The sequence below is a fragment of the Panthera onca genome, chromosome E2 (genome assembly GCF_046562875.1).
Source record: "Panthera onca isolate mPanOnc1 chromosome E2, mPanOnc1 haplotype 2, whole genome shotgun sequence".
NCBI lineage: Eukaryota > Metazoa > Chordata > Mammalia > Carnivora > Felidae > Panthera > Panthera onca.
Window position 1 is genome coordinate 10,318,580 of NC_138353.1, and position 21,486 is coordinate 10,340,065.

Here is a 21,486-nt window from a genome sequence, read left to right on the forward strand (position 1 = left end):
TCTCCTCGTGTTTAGTGCTGTTCTCTGTCTGTAGCTGTATCTGATACTTGGTTGGAGCTCAGTAGGTATTGGTGTCAACGGGTGAGCACGTGAAACCCTTGTTTTATGTCAGTGCACATACATCCTTTTTTATTCTCTCAAAAAGAAGCCTACGTTGCACTTACAGCTGTAGGCTAGCTACATCCCTGGAAGTGGACCTGTCGGGACAAAGGGAATGTGCGTTTGACATTTTTATAAACATGGCCAAATTGCCCTCCAGGAAGGGTGCGTCGATTTATGGCCCCACCAGCGGAATATGAGCGGGCCTGTTTCCCTGGTTCTCAGCCAGTGCCGGGCATTACTTAGCACCTGCTCAGTTCTCAGCTAACCTGAGGGAAAGACCTGGTCCCTGGAGCACGACAGAGGCGATAGTTGGCTTGTGGGCACGGGCTGTGCTGCACTGCCAAGTGCACAGGGCAGATAGGTCATGGCCCTTGGAGCCCCAAGGAGAGGGAGAGCCGTGGGGGGCAGGCGTCCGAGAGGCTACTGAAACTTACAGTCCTGGAGCAGGGCTTTGAGAACGGTCATGGCCTGGAAGAGGGGTCTGTGGCCAGACCCGGGGCTTCTGGTGGAGTCACTGACGTCCTCCAGCAAGCACGTGGTGTTTGGGGAACGGCTGCGAAGACGATGCAGCCGCCTGTGGGGCAGGAGGCCTGTAAGCCACAGACCTCTCCGCTCAGTGGGGCTTGGGTCTCAGAGGGCTTTTCACTCCCTTAAGGAGCTGGGCCCATTTCAGCGTTGCGGAAGAACGGACAGGGAGAATAAAAATAATAGGTAGGAGCTGGCATTTATTAGCCCTTCTTCTGTGCTAGGCCTCGGACTGAGAAGAACTTAACACATGAGGGGCAGGCACTCTCGTGAGCCCCATTTTCTAGAAGGGGAAATGGAGGCTCCGAGAAGGCCGGTGACCTGCCTAAGATCATGCAGCAAGTAAGTGGCCGAGCCCGGCCTGGAGCTCAGGCTGTCCCAGCCTGTCACAGTGGAGCACTTGGGGAGAAGCCAGGGTTGAGCCCTGCTCTCAGGGCTTTGGCACAGGACTTCTGGAACATGGTCAGGGGCCAGGATCCTGCCTCGAAGGCCGTTGGCCCAGTGTCTCCAAAAGACCTGTTGACAGACCAGAGCAGACTGGGGTAGCCCATGCCAGCAGACGGTGTGAAGTGGTTGGCAGGGGCCCTGGGTCATGTCTGTGGCATGTCTCGCTCACCCTGGGCAGACTCCGGTGGGACGCGTGGTCCCCACGGTGGGGGTTGGGTGGTAAAGCTTTTGCATTGGAGCGGGAGCTGAGCTGAGCCACCCACTCTTGTCCCTAAGCTCCAGAAGTAGCTTCCTACGCCTCCCAGAGACAGATGCTCTGGTAGAAATAGTGAGACGCCACCTCCACCAGCACTGTAGGGGACAGCACCTGCCTTAGGGTGGGGGAGAAGGAGCCCGGGGCTCCTCATGCCTACCTCCCCCGCCTTCGTCCCCGGTCCGGCTTCTCCCCCAAAGGCAGGGGCCACGTTAGGCCCGAGCTGGCCCCATTTTAATTGCAAGGGTTAAAGACTCCTCCTCAGCTCTTTCACGGTGGGTCACATGGCAGGGGACTCTGGAAACAGATCCAGCATGCCCTGTCGCTGCTCCATTGAACCCTGGCTCGGGGCCTTCACGCCTGAGGAAGTGGCTGCTGCATGTCATTGTGGGGGTAGGGGCTGGCGCTGACTGTCCCTGTGTGAGCGAGGGACGCACATCAGTGAGCCTGAGCCCTGCTGCCTTCCCGTTCCCTCCTATCCCCCCAGGCTCAGGTAGCCTTCCTCCAGGGAGAAAGGAAAGGGCAAGAGAACCTCAAGACAGACCTGGTGCGACGGATCAAGATGTTGGAGTATGCACTGAAGCAGGAAAGGTGAGCCCTGCTGCCCTGGAATCCTGCCTTCTGAAGTCAGGCCCGGATGGAGGCTCAGGAGGCCGGCCGCTTGCCTTCCGGCTGAGGGAGGTTTGGAGCCTGGCATTCTCTTCCCCATCGCCCACCGCCGTGTGGTTCCAGTGGGGGGGACAGAAGAGGGCGCCGTAGGTGGAGTTCAGGATAACGGCTGCTAACGGTTTTCATAGTGGTGGCGGCCCCTGCCCGATGCTCACCGCCTCGTTCCCCTTCCTCCCGCCTAATGGGTCCAGGTGAGGCTTCCAGAGGGTGAGGACTTCTTCGGGGTCTCCTGGAGCCGGGGTGGCTCCCCCGTCTGCCTGACTCCGAAGAGTGGGTCCCTCTCAGCGCCACGTGTGGTGCCTCTCCCACCAGCGCTGCTTCCTGAAGGCCGGGGTGGGGGCGGTAGTAGAGTGGGCTGGGGGGACCCTGGAATCTGGGGCGCCTGAGGTGAGTGCTGGCCCAGTCCGCTCTTCTGCATCTGTCCTCCAGTAATCATTTTGCTCTTTTAGGGCCAAGTATCACAAGTTGAAGTTCGGGACGGACCTGAACCAGGGGGAGAAGAAGCCAGAACTGGCAGAACAAGGTACCCACCGTCAGATCCACCCCCTACTTGCGCCCCCCGTTCCCAACAACCCTGAACGTGACGTTGTGGCGCAGAGCGGGGTCGCCTCTTTCTTACTTCGCTCCACAGGAAGCAGACTTGGCCGAGTGGGGGGCTGGGGAGGGCTTGAACCTCACTCTCAGCGCCCCTCTTCGTGGGCTGCTCTGCAGGGCCCCAGAGTGGGGAGGGTGGTGGATAGCGAGGCGGAGAGTGAGGAAGGCCTGTCCTGCCTGCCATCCCTCCGTGAAACCGACAGACAGTGTCCCTAATGTTCTAAGCTCCCTGGAAGAGGGCTCTGTTCACCAACAGGTAAGGAGGGCAGGTGTGCCAGGTAGAGGGACACGTGTACAGAAGCACGACGATGTGGAGGAGGGTATGTTAGGGGACAGGGAGTTACTGGGTGAGACTGGCACAAGTGGTGTGGGGGTAGTGGAGGCGACCAGCTGGGCGACCCAGCAAGGCCTTCGGTGCCGCGTGAACAGCGATGCTGTTATTTATGTCAGACCCCTCCTACCAGGACAGGAGCTCCACAGGGCAGGGGTCTTGGTCACTGATGTCACCCAGGTGCCCAGTCAGGAGCCTGGTTGATGCCGAGTGAGTAGTTAATAAAATAAACAGACGGTCTCATTTAATCCTCACGAGGATCCCGGTAGGTAGGTGCTACCGTTATTAACTGATTTTCTCAGAAGAGGAAACTGAGGCTCAGAGATGTAAAGCAGCCTGCTCAGTGGCACACAGCCGGAACATGGCAGAACCGGATTTGAAGTACAGAGCCTGCTCTATATACGCTCCCTGAACAGGATCGGATTCCCATGTAGGAAAATAACAAGGAGAGTAGAGGGCGTGGAGGGGAGAGGGTAGTAGGTTTCAGACGCCGTCAGGTAGGGACTCAATAGGACCTGTGACAGTGACCCGATAGTGACTCATTAGGGCTTGAGGATGAGGAAGGGGGAGGAGGTGATGGGTACGTGACAGCACCCCAAGACAGCCTGTCTCCTTTGTCTCCACTCTCCAGTTTCCAATGGCCCCATGGAGTCGGTCACCCTGGAGAACAGCCCGCTGGTGTGGAAGGAGGGGCGCCAGCTTCTCCGACAGTGAGTGTGCACGGCAGAGGTGCCGGGCTGGGGTAGGCAGAGGGACGTGTTTGGCTTGGGAGATAAACTTGAAGACTCCACAGTCCTTCCTGTCCCCGCTGGGCGGTTGGAGGACATCGAACTGTCCTTGCTGGATCCTTGCTGGCCTGTCGTGCTGTGGGCGGAGGCTGGCCTGGAGGGAAGACTTGGCTGCAGGAGGCAGACATGGGGGACCTTTGCTCTTGAGAAGTGACCCCAGAGGCCTCTGGTTTTTAAAAAAGGGGGTATTTTATTATTAAAGAGGTTTGTGTTTTTTTATTTTTGTTTTTTGAAGAAGTGACTTTTTTTTAGGCTTCTTTATTTTGAGAGAGAGAGAAAGAGAGCATAGGAGAGACAGAGAGGAGGAGAGAGAGGATCCCAATCTGTCAGAGCAGAACCCGATGCAGGGCTCGAACTCATGAACTGTGAGATCATGACCTGAGCCGAAACAGAGTCGGATGCCCAACCGACCGCGCCACCCAGGCACCCCATGTCCCTGATTTCCTTAAGCTAAATATCTGGAAGCACATTGCTAGCTTCCGGTGTGTGCAGTCACAGCAGAATGGTTGCAACACGCAGCACCTGCCAGGCGCCTGTTATGTGCCTGGCGCTGTGCTGAACGTCGCGCTCACGTTGATTCCTCGCGAGACTTCCTGTGCGGTAAGCGCCTAGCGTTCCCCTAACAGCATGGGTGCGGAGAGGGCGTGTGTTTGCATAAGACGACAGCGCCATCAAATGGAGGGTCCGAGAGGTGATCTTGGGGGTCCACCCCCAGAGCCCAGCTTCTTCACCACTGTGCTTCCCTGCCTCTCCCCTGCGGGGGTAGGGGGACCTCGGACACAGGCAGGCACTCTAGATGACACGGCAGGTGAAGGCAGGTGTGCTCCAGTGTGTGAGGGGCAGTCTCAGGGGTCCCCGAGGGACAAGGTCATGGTGAACGTAAAAGACTTCTTGAGGAGCTGCCAGAGGACCAGCGAGGGACTCGTCTCGTATCTTTTAAAGCCACAGATACCTACAATTGATTTTTCCCCCTATTTTTAACTTTTAGACTAGTCCCAGCTAGTTTCCATTTTTTTTAATTACAGAAGTAATAAAAACTAATTTGTCAAAGTGAGTAGAGTAAGTTGTAAAGGTTTATTTCACATCTCGAATCCCTTGTTCTGAAGGTTGAAAGTCACTGCTGTTGAGTTTAGTGTGTCTGTCTCTTTCCAGGCCTTGTGGGGGGCATACTTCAGATACGTTTGTGTGTGATCTCATACTCTTGCACCCATTGACGCTTTTGTTGTTGTTGTTCGTTTATTTTTGAGAGAGAGACACAGAGCGTGAGCAGGGGAAGGGCAGAGAGAGGGAGACACAGACTCCGAAGCAGGCTCCAGGCTCCGAGCTGTCAGCCCAGAGCCCGACACGGGACTCGAACTCAAACGAACCGTGAGATTGTGACCTGAGCCGAAGTCGGACGCTCAACTGACTGAGCCACCCAGGCGCCCCTAACACTTTTTAAAAAAACGTTTATTTATTTATTTGGAGAGAGGGAGAGATAGAGATGGAGCAGCGGAGGGGCACAGGCAGAGGGAGCCCGAGAATCCCAAGCAGGCTCCACACTGTCAGTTCAGAGCCTGACTCATGGCTTGATCTCGTGAACCGTGAGGTCCTGGCCTGAGCCAAAGTCGGGACACTTAACTGAGCCACCCGGGCGCCCCGACACTTTTTTTTTTTTTTTAAACTGAATTATACGGATCACGTAACTTATTTCGTGAAACCATTTCCTGTGGCCGTCTTGGCACTCTGCCTCCTTTATTTTCTGCCTAGCGTCCCCATCAGTCATTTGCGGCCCTGGTCCTCTGCAGCGGACATGTTGCTTGGCCCCTGCGTTTTGGCTCTTACGTACAACATCCTGGCAAGCATCTGTGTGGCCGCATTATGCCTGTGTATAAAGGCTTCTCCTGGAAATAGACTTGAAAGTGAAACAGCGGGGCCAGGGTATGCTTATTTAAAATACTGGTGTGCCGGGGCGCCTGTGTGGTGCAGTATGTTGAGCATCCGACACTTGATCTCGGCTCAGGTCATGATCTCACGGTTCTTGAGTTTGAGCCCCACATCGGGTTCTGCACTGATGGTGTGGAGCCTGCTTGGGATTCTGTCTCTCCCTCTCTGCCCCTCCCCTGCTTGTATGTGTGTGTTCCATCTCTCTCTCTCTCTCTCCCTCTCTCTCAAAATAAGCCTAAAAAAAAGGAAATCTAAAATACTGGTGTAGAGGTGCCTGGGGGGCTCAGTCGGTTGAGCATCCGACTTCGGCCCAGGTCACGATCTCCCGGTCCATGGGTTTGGAGCCCCACGTCGGACTCTGTGCTGACAGCTCAGAATGAACCTGCTTTGGATCCTGTGTCTCCCTCTCTCTGCCCTCCCCCACTCCCACTCTGCCTCTCTCAAAAATAAATAAACGTTAAAAATTTTGTTAATTAAAAAAATACCGGTGTGTAGTCTTTATTATTTTTTCCTTAACATTTATTTATTTTTGAGAGACAGAGTGGGAGAGGGGCAGAGAGAGAGAGAGGGAGACACAGAATCCGAAGCAGGCCCCCGGCTCCAGGCTGTCAGCACAGAGCCCAAGGCCGGGCTCGAACCCACGAACCGTGAGATCGTGACCTGACCTGAAGTTGGGCGCTTAACCGAATGAGCCACTCAGGCACCCCTGATGTGTGGTCTTAAGTTGCTTCTCCAAAAAGGCTGTCCCAGTTTGCAGCAGCCCCCAGAGAAGCCAGGAGACCCCTGACCCACGCCAGTGCTGTCTCCCTGCAGGTACCTGGAGGAGGTGGGCTACACGGACACCATCCTGGACATGCGGTCCAAACGCGTGCGGTCCCTACTGGGTCGCTCGTTGGAGCTCAACGGGGCCGTGGAGCCCAGCGAAGGTGGCTCCAGGGTCACGCCAGGCCCCGGGGGGCTCAGCGGCGGTGAGTCGCTGCTGGTGAAACAGATCGAAGAGCAGATCAAAAGGTGAGCCCTTGGTGAGGCCTGGCAGGTCTGTTCCTCTGTGTCCTCTCCTCCTGATGAAGGCTGATGTCAGAAAAGCCAACAGTGCTCCCTCGTGCTCTGGTGGCCGCTTCCTTCCTGGAGGGTATTGTGGGTCCCTTTGCTCCAGAGCCTTCGGTGCCTTCGTTGTGGGATCCCTGGATTCTCTTCTGGGTCCCCCTGCACATACTCCCGTGGTGTCATCTTCGTGCCGATTCGCGTCACGGCTCCCGTCCGGCACGGCGCTTCTTCTGAGGCTCAGGCCTTAAACCGCTCAGCACGTGGGGCAGCAGCTGAAGGCAGAGCCTGGGTGGCACCCCCAGCCCCCGGTGGGGAGCAAAATACACGGCCACCGCCCTGGGGAGCTCTCACTTGTTCGTCGTCTCACTGGTAGTTGTTCCTCAGCATCAGTGACTTAACATTTGGTGACGTTCGGTGCTGTGCAGAAGGGGAAGAAGGAAGAGTGATAGGCAGTGGCCCTGCTTTGAATGGGCGGCGGGGGGCCTCTTCACGGGGTGACATCTGGGCAGAGAACCGCAGGACATGGAGTAAGCCGCCCACGGGAACAGCGACCGTCAGGGTCCCGAGACTTGGCACGTTGAGGAACCCGCGGCCAGGCCTGTGTGGCTGCAGGGAGTGAGCATGTGGGGCTGTGGTCTGTGGTGAGGTTGAAATCTCAGGAGTGAGATGAAATGGGGCTGTACCGGCCACGATAGGGAGTTTGGATTCTTCTCTACGGGTTGTGGGAAGCCCGTGGTTTCGAGCGGGGGTGTGACACAATCCGGTGTGCTGGTCGGCTTCGAGGAGGAAGGGCTGGAGGGCAGGAGCCGGAGCGCGGCTGGGAGCCTCCTGCGGTGTCCTGGCGAGAAGCGGAGGGCGCGCCAAGCGGCCAGCCTCTCCGTGGGTTTTCTTTTGGAAGGAGTGGATGTGGGGAGAGGAGGGAAACCGGGGGGTGGCTCTGGGGTTCGGGCCAAGCAACGGGAGCCGCGTTGGCTGCGACAGGGGAGACGAGCGGAAGGAGCGTCGGGGGGGGGCCATCGAGGGCGGGCGGGGTCCGCGGCCGGGCGGCCCCCAGTGCAGGTGACGCGTGGCCAGCCTGGAGCTCGGTGGGGGTGGTGGGGGCTGGACTCCGGACTCCCCTCTAGTTCACCAGCATGCGGGCGGGGTTGGCAGGCTAGAGGCAGCAGCCGAGGAGGCTGGGCCGGTACAGCCGTGTTGCCGAAGGAAACCCCAGAGATGCTCTGCTGGGAGGCCGCACACCATGCGGCCAGGACGCGGTGCCGGATTTGGCAGCCCGGAGGAAAGATCTGTCCTCCGGGCAGTGACCGTAGACCTGGGCAGTTGACAGGAACTCTCCGGAGCGTTGGCCCCGTGGCCATAAAGGAGGATGTTTGTGTTCATCTGAACTTCGAATTCCACCCACTTTTCTACCCTGGAGTCAGGTTTGGGCAAATAACCCTTTTGTTAAAAGCCGTTATCCGCTTGGAGGCATCCGACGGTTGGCCAGGAGTGGAAATGGGAGGCCATCTGTCAGTCGGGAGGGTGCAGGTGCGTTGACGGCTGGGCCACCCACGGGGCCCCGGGCGTTTTCAGAGTGACCGGTTCCTCTTTCCCGCCGGGCGCGTCTGCCGCTTGCCTGATCCGCGCCTGTGGTTTGCCCGGGCCGTGGGAACAGGGGCTGCTGAGTCAGCGACACTCCCTCGGCCCACTCTCCTGACCCGGCACTTGAAGGTGTCGGGGTGGGGTGAGTGTCTGTTGGTCAGAGGCTGCGATTGGAGCCCCGCGTGTGATCATGGTGGTTTCAGCCCCCTTGAGCGCCGGGGCCAGGCTCTGGCCGCCTCTGAGCTTCGCCACCTGGCGGGACTAATGCCCCCCCTGCCCCCCTGTCGTGGGCAGGAACGCGGCAGGCAAAGATGGCAAAGAGCGCCTGGGCGGCTCGGTGCTGGAGCAGATCCCCTTCCTGCAGAGCTGTGAGGACGAGGACAGTGACGAGGACGACGAGTTGGACAGTGTGCAGCACAAGAAACAGCGGGTGAAGGTGCGCTCCCCGCCCCATCCCCTCCCCCGGGAGGGCCCCCCTGCTTTGTGTGCCGGTGGCACAGTGCCCCCGTGGGTGCTCTTGGGGCCGTGTCTCTGGCCACGCCCCTGCCTCGGTGACCAGTCGGGGCCTCGTCTTCCCCCACCCGTCTCCTCCCATCCTTTCTTCAGCTCCGAGAGGCTTCAGCTCTCCAGACTGGGCCAGCCACACCCTGCCCTCTCCGCGCGCTCTGTCCCTTGGGCTAGTCTGACCTCCATCACCCACACCACGTGGCTCTCTGTCTTCTCCCTCGATAGACTGTGAGCTCTGCCAGGCGGGGACTTAGTGTGCTCGCAAGCGTGTGTCCTCCCGCTCTTCTCTTCCCAGCACCCAGCCCCCGGCGTGGATGGCCGCTGCGGTCAGCCCGGGGCCAGGTTGGGGCATCCGCGGGGGCCTTGGTAGTTTTGAGCGTCCATCCTGCCTCGAGACCGAGGCCCAGGGGCACTCCCCGCAGGCCAGAGTCCAGATCTCAGCTTGGCTTCAAGATAATGGCCCTCGCCCCATTTGACCCCTGCGCCTCGACTGCCAGAGCCACCGTGTTCCTGCCGTTTCAGTGGCACCGTCCCCAGGCATGACGTGGGCTCACGTCACCTGTCCAGTAAAAAAAACCTCGCTTTGGGCCTGTGCGGACCTAGCTCTGCTCTAGCAGCGGTGACATGGAGAGAGAGGTCGGGTCCCTGGCATGGGGAGCCGGCAGCCGGCGGGGGCTGGTAAGCAGTCCTGTGCCAAGGGACGTGCTGCCATGCGGGCTGCACGAAGGGGGCCTGTGTGGGGCCTTCCCATCAGAGCCCTTCTCTGCCTCCTTCAGCCTCACATTAGCGCCCCTCCTCCGCCGCCCCTCCACGCCACCTTCTCTGACCTCTCACCGGCCCTTCCTCCCCTTCCCTCGGCAGGGTCGGAGCCATCTGGACCCGGACCGCTCTGGGTGCTCCCTGTCTGGTGTCCCCACGTCTGTGTGGGACCACGTCTGTCCTTGCCACAGCTCTGTCTCCAGGGTCCCCGGTGCGGCCCAGCATAGGGTCCCGCCTAGCGTAGGCGCTTGGGGAACGCACAGAGCCAGGACGCTGGAGCTGGGTTCCAGGAGAATCAGGATGTGTCCGAGGCTGGGGCCTCTGATCCTGTTCGTGGTCTCTCCTGTGCCTCTTGGGATTCTCACTCCTTTTTCAGCTCTTACCTCATCCTCCTCTGGGAGGCCTGCCCGCTTCTCTCTGCTCCTCCCAGCAGAGATCATCGCTGACTTACACTCCCTCAGGCTTTTGTGTCTGTCCCCGCACTTGTCCCGCGGGCCCTGCGGGGGAGGCTCATCAGACAGGGGTCTCGCGCCTCCCCGGGCCCGCTCTCTCACCCGGGAGACCTTTAGTGACCAGACTGTTCTTCCAAAGACCTCTAAGGCTCCCGCAGTGGCCACTGGCCTGGCTGTGTGCCTTCGGGCATGTGATCCTCTTTGTCTTAGCGGCAGTTTCAGGGGCTCACCGTCTCTGTCTCCGGGTTGTTGAGGATTTCTTTAACGTGAATTCGTGCCTGTGGAGTCCTTGGCTACGCTGGGGCTGGCCGCACCCGGTGCTCGGTGGTGGCAGTGTTCGCAGCGCTGGGCACGGTGGGCAGAACGGAACGGCACGGGACACCTCTGTCGTGGGCCCTGGAGAACGCCTGTTTACGCTTCCATGCTTCTGCAGAGCCCTGGCCCCACCAGGGCCTCTCTGGGCACACCGGCCAATCCTTGAGGGAAGGAGGAGGAGGTCGCCGCGTCCCGTCCCTCTGGTCCTCCCACACGGGCCAGTGGCTGGCGCCTCACGGACGCCTGAGCGATTTTGACTCCACGGACGCATAGCCTGCTGTGCCGGCTTGGAGTGCTGGGCCTGCGTGGGGGCGGGGGGGGGGGGGGGGGTCAGCCACACCCTCCAGGAGCCTGCGGTCTGACTGAGGCTGGCCTTGTGAGTGCCCGGACTTGGTGCAGTCCGGGGACACTTGGGAGGGAGAAGATTCCCCGAAAGGGGCGGTGTTGGAGGCCGGTGGTCGCCAGAGTCCCAGTGCCGGGCCGGGGTGTGTTCTGACACCAGCGCCTAGAGCAGAAGTCAGAGAGAGACCCGAACTGTTGCTGAAAATCCTGGAACCCCCCTGAGTCGTCTCAGGCAGCCGTGGGGGTGGCGCGCACACAGCCCCCGGACGGCACTTTGTGTACGACGTGGTGACGCGGGCACCGCAGGAGGGTGAAGGATCGGATGCGGGTGTCCCTGTGGAAGGCCGGGCCGCGTGGGGGAACGCGGGCGCCGTGCTGCTCCGAAGCCCCACGTCTGGGATGGGGTCCGAGCTTGCGGAGGGAGGAACACGAGAGGGTTTGGTCGTGACCCTGCGGAAGACCTCGCCTGCCTGGCCTCCTGCTCCTCCGGGCGGGGGGACGGTGCTGTGCGCTCTCGGTCCAAGGTGGCGCGCGCTACGGAGCCTCAGCCCACCCAGCAAGATGGAAGGGAGACGCGGAGGACCCTCGGTGATCTTCCGGTCCAGAGCCGCCTCAGCGTCTCGAGAACGGCTTGGACCGGGGACCTGGGATGCGGGGCTTCGCTGCTCAGCCTCGGTTTCCTCGTCTGTAGTATGGGAATAAGCACAGCGATGCCAACTCTTCACGAGGTTGTGAAGTCACACGGGTGAAGCTCGCTTGGTGCGCTGAAGAACACGTAGAGGCTGGCACGGAGTTCGATAAGCGTTTGCCACCGTCACCCCCGCGCGTCCGTGCCACTCGAATCGTGCATCTCCGCACGCTCGCTTACACACGTAGGCGCACACGTCTCTCCCCTCTGCCCTGCGGCGGCCTTTGCTGTCTGCCTCTCCCCACCCCCTCCATACAGGCTTGCGGAAGGGGAGGGTGGGGCCTGTGAGGGGATCACGGGCGGGGGCAGGGGTGGGGTGGCCGGGAGGCGAAGAGACTTCCGAGCTGTGGGGCCGCCTCGGCCCCTGAAGGCTGCCAGCAGGGGGAGCGCTGCCACCAAAGGGCGTCCCGGCCCCTGGGAAGGGCACGAGGGGAGGGAGGTGGAGCTGGTGTCCGGTGTGGGACGCTTCCAGGCAGGGCCAGGTGGTTCCTGGAGGCGCGGCGGGCCTGGGCTTGGGCTCGCGCCGCGGGCGGGAGTCTCCTGACCCGTCTGGTTTTCTCCATGCCCAGCTGCCCTCCAAGGCCCTGGTGCCTGAAATGGAGGACGAGGACGAGGAGGATGACTCTGAAGATGCCATCAACGAGTTCGATTTCTTGGGCTCGGGAGAGGATGGGGAGGGCTCTCCGGACCCTCGACGATGTGCCGCAGAGGGGACCCACCACGAGTTGGGTAAGCTGAGGGTTTTCTGGCCAGCCGTCCTCACCAGGCGAGGTAGGGGCACACGCGGCCGCCCACAGCTGCTTCCTGCCCCAGGGTCTCCACCGGACGGATACGCTTCCTGAGAGGAGGGTGGCCGGGGAGAGCAGGAGCCCCACACCGTGGCGGCTGGGCCCTCACCCCTTCCCTGGAAAATCCCTGTGGGGACGCAGGCGGGCCCAGCTCTTCCCGGAACGGGGGCTCTGGCCCTCCGCGCAAGCGTCTAGTTCTTGGACCTCGGGGAGGGAACAGGACGAGGACCTGGCAGGCAGAGGCAGGCAGGGCAGGGCTGCATTCTCCTGTTCTGTGACCCCGAGCCACGGGGCCCTCGGCCGTCACACAGGATGGCCGGGGACTGAGTTCCCTGCAAGGCTGGCACCACAGAGCATCCTAGCTCAGTGCGCCTCCTCTGCCTGACCCCACTCCCGCTTCGAGCCCTGGCGCTCCCTGGTCAGGACTTTCCGGCTACCTCACGTTGGCAGGAGAGGCCTCCGGTGGCTAAGGTGAACCGGAACACGGGCTCCAGCCCCGTGCTTTGTCCCTGCAGAAAGCCGGCGGGTCAAACTGCAGGGAATTTTGGCCGACCTTCGGGATGTGGATGGGCTGCCCCCTAAAGTGACGGGTCCCCCTCCTGGCACACCCCAGCCCCGGCCACACGAAGGTAAGCGGCCCCTCCCCCCCGGCCCAGTCCCCTGGGGCTCATAGCAGAGGGGGGCTGCAGAGCTAAGCCCAGGGCTTCTGTGTCCTCAGGGTCGAAGCCTGGCCTCTAGTCTGCAGCCTCCCTGTCCCAAAAGTTTGTCTGTCTGTCTGTCTCCCTCTTTTTTTGTCTGTCCTGCCCTGTCTGTCTGTCTCTCCCTGTCTCTTTCTTTCCAGCTGTGATTCTTGATCTCGTCCTCTCCCTGTCTCTTTCTGACTCCTTATCTCCCCCTCTGCCTCTTTCTGTCTTTCTTTCTCTCTCCCTGCCCCTCTCCGCCCCTTCCCTCCCCTCCCCCTACCAGGTTCCTTTGGCTTCTCCTCAGACGTTTTCATCATGGACACTATCGGGGGCGGGGAGGTGAGCCTGGGGGACTTGGCGGATCTCACCGTCACCAACGACAACGACCTCAGCTGTGATGTAAGTTCTTGGGGTGCCCTACCCCCCACGGGCCCTCATTGGGCATCCCGCACTGTGCCCACTCTTGCTGAGCTCTGACCCGGTGCCTGGCCTGCGCTGGGTCCCTTAGCGGGAGGACGCTGTGAGGTCATTCGGCAGCTCACCTGTTGTACAGAGGGGTGCGGACATGTACTCGGCACGGGGCTTGACAGGGTCGCCGAGGCACAGGGTCTGGAAGACACCACGGCCCCTGCCATCTCCTGTAGGCAGTGCTCCCTCCCACCCCTGGCCTACGTGCCCCTCACACCCAGGCCCCGGGTGGGCCGGCGGCAGGGCAGGACGGCATCAGAAGGGGAAGGGCGCTCTGGGTTGGCACAGCGTGGGGAAGCGGACTTGTGCAGGAGATAGGAATTGAGCTGAACTTGGCAGCCAGAAACCAAAAAACCAGGCGTGGATGGGGCCTGGTAGGCAGGCGGGCCGGGGTGACAGGGAGGCCTTTAGGGCCGGTGTTCTGAGCCCCAGATCCACAGATGGGCCTCTGGCCCTCTGGTCTCTGCATCGGGTGCACGTGCACATTTCCCCCAGGAACGTTCACCACAGCTTTTAGCGGGATCTCGAGCGGTTGGTTCCCCAGCAGGGTTGTGGGCCCTGCTGTGAGATGCCAGGAAGGGGGGCCGAAGTAGAGGCTTCGAGCAGGCGTGTGTACCTGTGAGGGGGTAACCACACAGCGGCGGAGCCTCTGGCCCTAAAGAACGAGGGCATTGGTGACAGCTGCAGTGGGGACCTTTGGGGATAGAGCCCAGACCGAGGGCTTTATCAGCTGTGGAGCCCGTGTTGGGGCAGGACATGGCATCTTGCCTGACAGTCTGCTCATCCTCCTTCCCGATGGGCTGCCCCTGGGTCCCCCGCTCGGAGAGTGACACCACCATCCACCAGGGCACCTGCAGGGTCTCTGGGACTCCCCCAGCGACCTGTTGATTCTGCTCCCCAGTCTCTCCCTTCTGTGCATACCTGTCCCCATTTCCGCTCCCCAGCATGTGGTCTCTGTGCCCTCTCTTTGCCTGAGAGGCTTCTCTCAGGGCCCCTTGGCCCCTGCAGCCACTCGTATGTTCCTACATCCAATCCGTGTCATTTCCCTGCTCTAAACCCTTCCATGGCTCCCTGTTTCACTTAGGATGCGATACGGGTTCCTAGAAGTGGCTCCAGCCCCAGCTCCTGCCACTCTCTCCCTTGCTTTCTACAACCCAGGCCTCCCCTCAGGCTCTAGATCTGGCCTGCAGCCTCAGGGACTTTGTTCATGCAGTGTCCTCCCTCAGTCCCCTCCCCTGATCTGGTTAAGTCCTGCTCTCTTGACACCTTAGGAAAGCCACACCGACCCCCACAGAGGCGGTCAGGCTGCTCGGGTACTCAGAGTTCGGGGACCTGGCACCGCGGGGCAAACTGACTTGACTGCTTTCCCGCAGCCCCCGCTGTGGGTCTGGGTGGGGAAGGGACCGGTCCTTGGCCTCCTGGATGTCAGTCCGTGTCTGCGGGACCGTGGGGACGCTGAGGCACCTCCCCCTACCCCAGCTCTCTGACAGCAAAGATGCCTTTAAGAAGACGTGGAACCCCAAATTCACCCTGCGCTCACACTACGACGGCGTGCGCTCCCTGGCTTTCCACCACAGCCAGGCCGCCCTGCTCACTGCCTCTGAGGACGGCACGCTCAAGCTCTGGAACCTGCAGAAAGCCGTCACGGCCAAGAAGTGAGGGCGGCAACCCCGGGTTGGGGGGAGCGGAGGGGAGGGGCTCTCGGTGACATCCGGCTCCTCTGCCTCCCCCAGGAACGCCGCGCTGGATGTGGAGCCTATCCACGCCTTCCGGGCTCACAGGTGGGGAAGCGCCCCCACAGGCGGGTCTGGCCCCGGCCCTCTGCACGCACGCCCCCTTGCTCCCGGTGCTCTGCAGACACGGCGCTCCCACGGCCGGTTCTGGGCGCAGCCTTCGGAGGAGGAGATGGGTGTGGGGAGCTAGGGGCAGGCCGGTCCGGGGGCACCACCGGCGCCCCGGAGGCCGGATTCCTTTTGGCCGTCCTCGAAAAATCTAGCAGAGGACCTCAAGATCCCACGGAGGGGGCCGGAGGAGGGCTGAGGCTGAGCTTCTCATTTCTCCTTCGCCACTTTTGTACCTTTCAGGGGCCCTGTGTTGGCAGTAGCCATGGGCAGCAACAGCGAGTACTGCTACAGCGGCGGGGCCGACGCCCGCATCCACAGCTGGAAGATTCCGGACCTCAACGTGGACCCCTATGACGGCTACGGTGAGGACGGCTCCCTCCTCTGGCTCCCACCCCCCTTGTCCACCGGGGCCTCTTCGTTCCCTCAGTGCCCACCCGTGCCTAGCAATGCAGCGCCCGGGGGGCGGCGGGGGTCGCACCGTGTGCCCCCAGCCCGGGTGAGCCTGGAACCTCGTGTTCAGCCTGTGACGGGGGTCAGATGGGCCGAGGCAGGAAGGCGGTGGCGTTGGGGGGCCGCTTCCTAGAGGAGCTGGCAGGTGAGCGGACTCGGAATCCACACCGGGGCCGGGGACCGGCCCACGCGGGGGCTTGGTAGGCCCTGCCGGTGTCTTCCTGTGGCCGAGTGCAGGCAGTCGGTGAGGAGAAGTGGAGCGGGTGACAGGGGACAAGTTAGTTGGGCCGGGCTGTAGGAAGTCTGCACTTGATCCTTGGCACCCCTTTAAGAGTTAAGTGGAAAAGTGACCGCACTGCTATTTATTGTACGTCCCCCTTCTTGTGGTGCCTCTTCTGATAACTTTCTTGGTCACACGCGTGGCTCTTTACTGCATTGTGGTGGTAGAGTTTAGAGGTCTGTGTCTTCCCAAGAACAGTCCCACCCTGTAAAAGGTCAAGGGTCAGTCCCAGGTAGTCTGTGCTCTGGGCCATGCGAGCTGCCACGCGTTGGGGGTCAGCAGGGCCTGACCGGAGCACGCCGTGTGGACTTGAGTGACGGGGGAGGCAGAGGTGGGAAGGATCAGAGGGCTTTAGAGAGACTGGGCAGGGCTTGTGCCCTGGGGGCGAGGAGCCAAGGCAGGCAGAGTGGGGCACGACCCGAGTCCCAAGCTGGAGAGGGTCTTGGGGCCACAGAGCCACCATTGTTCCTTCACCAAGGAGGACCAATGCTCCTTCACCATTGTTCCCCTTCACCAAGTCCTAAAACTTGTGTATTGAGCGCTCATTCTGTGCCGGGCACAATGGTGGGCCCTGTGGGCGTGGCAAGGGAATCCCTGCCCTCTGGAGCTTCTGTTCCGAGCTAGTGGTCAGAGTGTGCGCGGCCGCTGCGGCGGGTTCCAGCGGTGACAGCGCCGAGGGCAGGAGGAGTCTGGGTAGAGCTGGGTGAATGGGCGGCTAAGCCGGGCAGCCTGGCTCTCAGCAGGGGTCGGTGCCCTGGAGCTGTCTGGGGTGGGGCCGCTGGCCCTGACCTAGCTTGTTTCCTCCCTCCGCTGGGTCTAGACCCGAGTGTGCTGAGCCACGTGCTGGAGGGCCACGGGGACGCTGTATGGGGCCTAGCCTTCAGCCCCACCTCCCAGCGCCTGGCCTCCTGCTCTGCTGACGGCACCATCCGCATCTGGGACCCGAGCAGCAGCAGCCCAACCTGCCTCTGTACCTTCCTCACAGCCAGCGGTGAGTCGGGGGAGCAGGGCTGGGCGCGGGGTGGGCGTGGGAACACGTCACAGAGGAACATGACTCCCCACGAGGGGCCTAGGCTTCCCAAGTCCCGTCCCGCAGCCCCAGGGCAGGACCAGGTCTGTTAAGCAGCCCTCCCTTCCCTGTGCCCTCAGATCATGGGATCCCCACCTCAGTGGCCTTCACCAGCACCGAGCCCGCCCACATCGTGGCCTCCTTCCGCTCTGGCGACACGGTCTTGTACGATCTGGAGGCTGGCAGTGCCCTCCTCTCGTTGGAGTCCCGGGGGAACAGTGGTAAGGGGGGCCTCAGGGACAGGGGCTGGTATCTGAATGCCTCCAGGGCCCCGGTTCCTCCTGTGGCTCTGCTGAGCCGGTGTCTCATCAGCAGAAGATGTCTCCCCTACCCCCTCGTGGGCTCTGGGTAGGAAGGAGATAAGGTCCCAGCAGCTGCCTGGCTCCCGGGAGGGCTGAGGGGACAGAGATCATCAGGAACTTGCCCGTCAAGCCTCTTGGCAGAATGCATGGCCCTTATGGGTGGCTCGTACCCGTCCTGTGGCACCCCAGGCATCTTACGGATGAAGCACTGTGGCCCAGGGAAGGGAGAGGCCTGGGGTCCAGGCCCCCGGCCAGCTGAGCAGACAGCAGGGCCGTGGAGCCGTGGTTCTCTTCCTCTGGTCTTTGTCCTGGTCTCCCTGATTTCCCCGACATCCTTCCCTCTCCTCCTCTCCTTCCAGGCCCAACCCAAATCAACCAGGTGGTGAGTCACCCAAACCAGCCCCTCACCATCACCGCCCATGACGACAGAGGCATCCGCTTCCTGGACAGCCGGACAGGTGAGGCCCAGCCTTCCTGGTCCCCGCTCACTTGTGCTCACGGTGTCCCGTCGGGCCCTTGACCTTCCCCGCCAAGGGAAAGTAACCTGCCGCCCACCCTCTCTCTTCTCAGGGAAATCCGTGCACTCTATGGTTGCCCACCTGGACGCGGTCACCTGCCTAGCCGTGGACCCCAATGGCGTGTTCCTGATGTCGGGAAGTAAGTGGGGACTCTCCTGGCTCCTAAGGAGCAAGGGTGTGTGGGACCGAAGAGGAAGAGACGCGGGCACTGGTCACGAGGGCGTATTCTGGGGCCCCCTCCCGCAGCGGGGCAGGGGCAGGGAGCCTCCCGGCAGAGACCGCGCACGCTCAGCCCACTGGAAGCTTTTGCGTGCGTCTTCCCGCTTCATCCAGATCACGCTGTCGGCAGGGTATGTTATACCCGTCGTGCAGATGCGGAAACGGGCTCGTGGAGGTTCCGTGATTTGGTCGAGCGTGGTGGGTTGGCTGCAGGAACAAGTCCGAGTGTGTCTGGCTCTCAGTCCCCACAGGATTGTTAGCATTTGGAGCCACGCGCTCCGTGGATAAGGGCACTGGGGCCCGGCCACCACGGGGCCGTGCCTCAGAAGGATGAGGTGCGACGTGGGCAGACGGGGAAGGGAGGTGACGCGTGTGCCGGGCCATCAGGAGTGCCATGGGCGAGGGGTCTCCTTCCGCTCACCTCTGCTCCCCACTGTCAGAGTATGTGGGAGGTTGCAAGCGAGCACACACAGGGCGTGGGAGAGCACGTGGACGGGCCTGGTCCCATTGTGGCTGGGTCTTTGCCTGGTGACGGTAGCAGCTGTGCCTGCAGGTGCCGGTAGAGGGGGTGGTCAGGGAGGTCAAGCCCAGGGCAGAGAGGATTTGGGACAGGGCCCAGGTCCTCCATATATAAGGGACACATCGAGCCAGCCTCCGCCACAGCCAGCCCGGTCCTTCGGACGCATAAGTCGGGCCGTCTCTGAAGGGGGCTCTTGCCCCAGGGCCCGGCCCTGTCCGCTCCACCCTCTCTGGCCTCCTCTCCATGCTCCTGCTCAGGCTGCTGCAGCCGTACCCGCCTCCTGCCCGTCCTCAGAACCTTCCCCTGGCCACCCCTGCTGTTCCTCCGCATACCCCCGTGGCCCTTCTGTCATCACGGTGACCAGCTTGTGCCGGCGCTGCTGTCCGCCTGGCATTGCTCCTCCTGTTTTCTCATTTACCGGGGGCCACGTTGGAAGGTCAACAGCACTGGGTGGGCAGCTTTGCCCAGGACGTTCACCGTGTCCCCGGGGCCTGGTACGCAGGTGCCCGGTGAGCACTTGGTAACTAATGGGTGGACGGCCAGCTGGGATAAAAGCATTCTCCTTTGGGCTGGGCATCAGGAGGCGGCCGGCAGAGGTGGGGGACGAGAGGATGGAGACCCCCCCCCCCCATTGTTGAGGCTCCTCCAGTGGGGGAGGTTCGGGGAAGCCGGGGTACCTGCTGGGGGACAGTGCTCTCTGGTCCCACACCTGCGCAGGCCATGACTGCTCCCTGCGTCTGTGGAGCCTGGACAACAAAACATGCGTGCAGGAGATCACGGCCCACCGCAAGAAGCACGAGGAGGCCATCCACGCCGTCGCGTGCCACCCCAGCAAGGCCCTCATTGCCAGCGCAGGCGCCGACGCCCTGGCCAAGGTCTTCGTATGATGCCCACCTGGCCCCGCCCCGGCCTCCACCTCGGCTGGGGAGCGGGGCCAGGCAGGTGGGACTGAGGTGAGAGGCCGGACAGGAGGGAGGCTTGGTCTGGGAGGGCTTCTAGAAACCCTCTGCGTCCTCACCCCTGACGGGAGGGACCTCAGATGTATCCCTTTGCCTGGCACTTCGGGAGGGGGCCACGTTCCCAAGGTGGAAAGCCCTGGGCGTCGAGAGAGGGGACGGAGGCGGCCCGACCGCTTGTACCCGGGGTGTCATGCTCCAGTCCCCCCTCCCTTCTGTCTCCCTCAGGCGACTCCCAGCCTCAGCGGAGGCCCGGCCTCTTCCCGCCTGCCTTGGAACCTGGTGGTGCTAATGCCCCTTTCCCTGGGAGGCCATCCCCCACAGCCTCCCCTTCCCCAAGCATCCAGCCTGGGGGGCAGCCTCCTTCAGGACTTCCCCTCCCGGACGTCCTCGAGGAGTTTCCTCTCTGCACCCGGACACCCAGTCCTGGTATCTGAACTGCTTTCTTGGGTGCAGCACAGCCAGGGCTGGGTGTCCTTGGGGATCAGCTTTTCCAAGACGCCAGAAGGTGCCAGGTTCTCTCTTTGAACCCCCGATACCCCCCTCCTTCTTCCCAGACCTGGGTGGTAGCTGTGCCGGGAAGAGCCCCAGGCGCCCCCGCTCTGGGTCCCCTGGGAAGCCATGGCACCAGCTGGACCACCTGGTCCTCCTCAGCGGGGAGCGCCCAGCCTGGTCCACTCCAGAAGCTAGCCCCAGTCCACCACCCTCTCCTCCAGTTCCCTCAACACAGCTTTCCAGACACTACCCAGCGCCTCCAGGGCCAGTAACTGCCTGGGGATCAGGTGATGCCCTCGGGGGAGGCGCCCACCCCTCTCCCCTCCCTCCCCCAGCACTCTTCCAAGGGCAACCCCCCAGCCCCCACGGGGTCACCCATGGGGAGAGATGGCCTTCTCTCACCCCTCGCTGGGGCATGGAGGCTGGAGGGGGTCCCCCTGGTCCCCCACAACTCCCTGTATATCTGTATAAATAAATGGGATTTTAATGGAGCCCCGCCCCCACCCATGTTGTTATCACTGTGTGATAGTCTGTGTCTCCTCTCCTGGCCCTCCACTCTCTTCCTCTATTTATTTCACTCTTTTTTTGGGTTCCACCCTGAGCCCTCGGGCCCCCTTCAAGGTTCCTGTTTATAAGCCCCGTCCCCTCTGCCCTGGACTTGGATGTGAAACTTGTCTCAATAAACCCTTTGGAGTAAGATGGGTGGCGGTGCTGACTGTTGAGGGGGCTCAGGGGACCGGGGACTTCAGGAGAGGGGTAATGGGTTCTGCCTGAGCTGGGTGGAGCTCAGGGAGGGGATGATGGGTTGGGGTTTTGTGGTAGGGTGGGTGGGGGGGGGGGTGCCAGAGAGGGGCCCAGGGTTTGGGCGGGTTGTGGGTGGAGGGCCGGAAATGGGGGCACAGGACCGAATCTCCCCGGGCCCCTCCTTTCTGTTCCTGAGCACACTCCTTCCCCAGGGGCCTCAGCAGCAGCCTGGGGGCAGAGCCCTGAGAAACATGACATGATGTGACAGCTTGAGACTCCCCCTCCCCACCCCCAGCCCCCATGTGTGATGGGTGGTAGGAGGCCAGAGGGCTCATCCTGAGTACTTAACTCCCCACCTCGCCTGTCCTCCCCACGTGGGCCTGGGCTTACTAGAGCCTCAGCCACCATGGAGGGTGAAGGGAGAGCTCCCGCCATGCGGGGAGGAGCCCTGAGGAGTCCCTTCCCCTCACCAAGGTGGTCAGACCCAAGTGGTCAGTTATGCACCCAGTGGGAACCAGATGCCACGCCAAGTTCCTCACGTGCTATTTCACTGGGTCCTCACGACACCCTCCAGAAGTGGGATCGTTAGACCAAGTTACAGAAAACGGGGTGCGGGCGGGGGGCTGCTCAGGGCCTCCAGAAGGCCATCAGAATTTGTACCCAGTCCTGTGGGACTCCCTCTGCACACCCCTGGCCCTCGGCACGGTCTGTACAACGCGCCCAACGCTAACGCCCACCCCCTGGGTGGTCAAGGGCTGTGCCCCAGTGCCCACAGTAGGACCTGGCTCCTGTCGGCTTGAAGAAGGATGCAGGTTGGCAGATGG

The 21,486-nt window shown here is 61.8% G+C and overlaps 1 protein-coding gene across 5 annotated transcripts in view; it reads left to right on the forward strand.

The window, feature by feature from the left end:
* Nucleotides 1–20,617, forward strand: part of STRN4 (striatin 4) — a 26,825-nt gene extending 6,208 nt beyond the window's left edge. The window contains exons 2-19 of one of the 5 annotated variants that reach the window (XM_060651535.3): nt 852–969; nt 1,815–1,918; nt 2,446–2,519; nt 3,553–3,631; nt 6,449–6,646; nt 8,558–8,699; nt 11,896–12,055; nt 12,609–12,743; nt 13,081–13,196; nt 14,745–14,920; nt 14,999–15,046; nt 15,350–15,471; nt 16,660–16,830; nt 16,989–17,129; nt 17,570–17,668; nt 17,781–17,867; nt 19,185–19,420; nt 19,652–20,617. In XM_060651535.3, coding sequence (XP_060507518.2) covers nt 961–969; nt 1,815–1,918; nt 2,446–2,519; nt 3,553–3,631; nt 6,449–6,646; nt 8,558–8,699; nt 11,896–12,055; nt 12,609–12,743; nt 13,081–13,196; nt 14,745–14,920; nt 14,999–15,046; nt 15,350–15,471; nt 16,660–16,830; nt 16,989–17,129; nt 17,570–17,668; nt 17,781–17,867; nt 19,185–19,354 — 2,031 coding nt within the window. In that variant the 5' untranslated portion in view covers nt 852–960 and the 3' untranslated portion in view covers nt 19,355–19,420; nt 19,652–20,617. The remainder of the gene's footprint in view (nt 1–851; nt 970–1,814; nt 1,919–2,445; nt 2,520–3,552; nt 3,632–6,448; nt 6,647–8,557; nt 8,700–11,895; nt 12,056–12,608; nt 12,744–13,080; nt 13,197–14,744; nt 14,921–14,998; nt 15,047–15,349; nt 15,472–16,659; nt 16,831–16,988; nt 17,130–17,569; nt 17,669–17,780; nt 17,868–19,184; nt 19,421–19,651) is intronic. The other 4 variants (XM_060651531.3, XM_060651533.3, XM_060651532.3 and 1 more) reach the window with 4 other exon arrangements.
* The last annotated feature ends 869 nt before the right edge of the window (nt 20,618–21,486 follow it).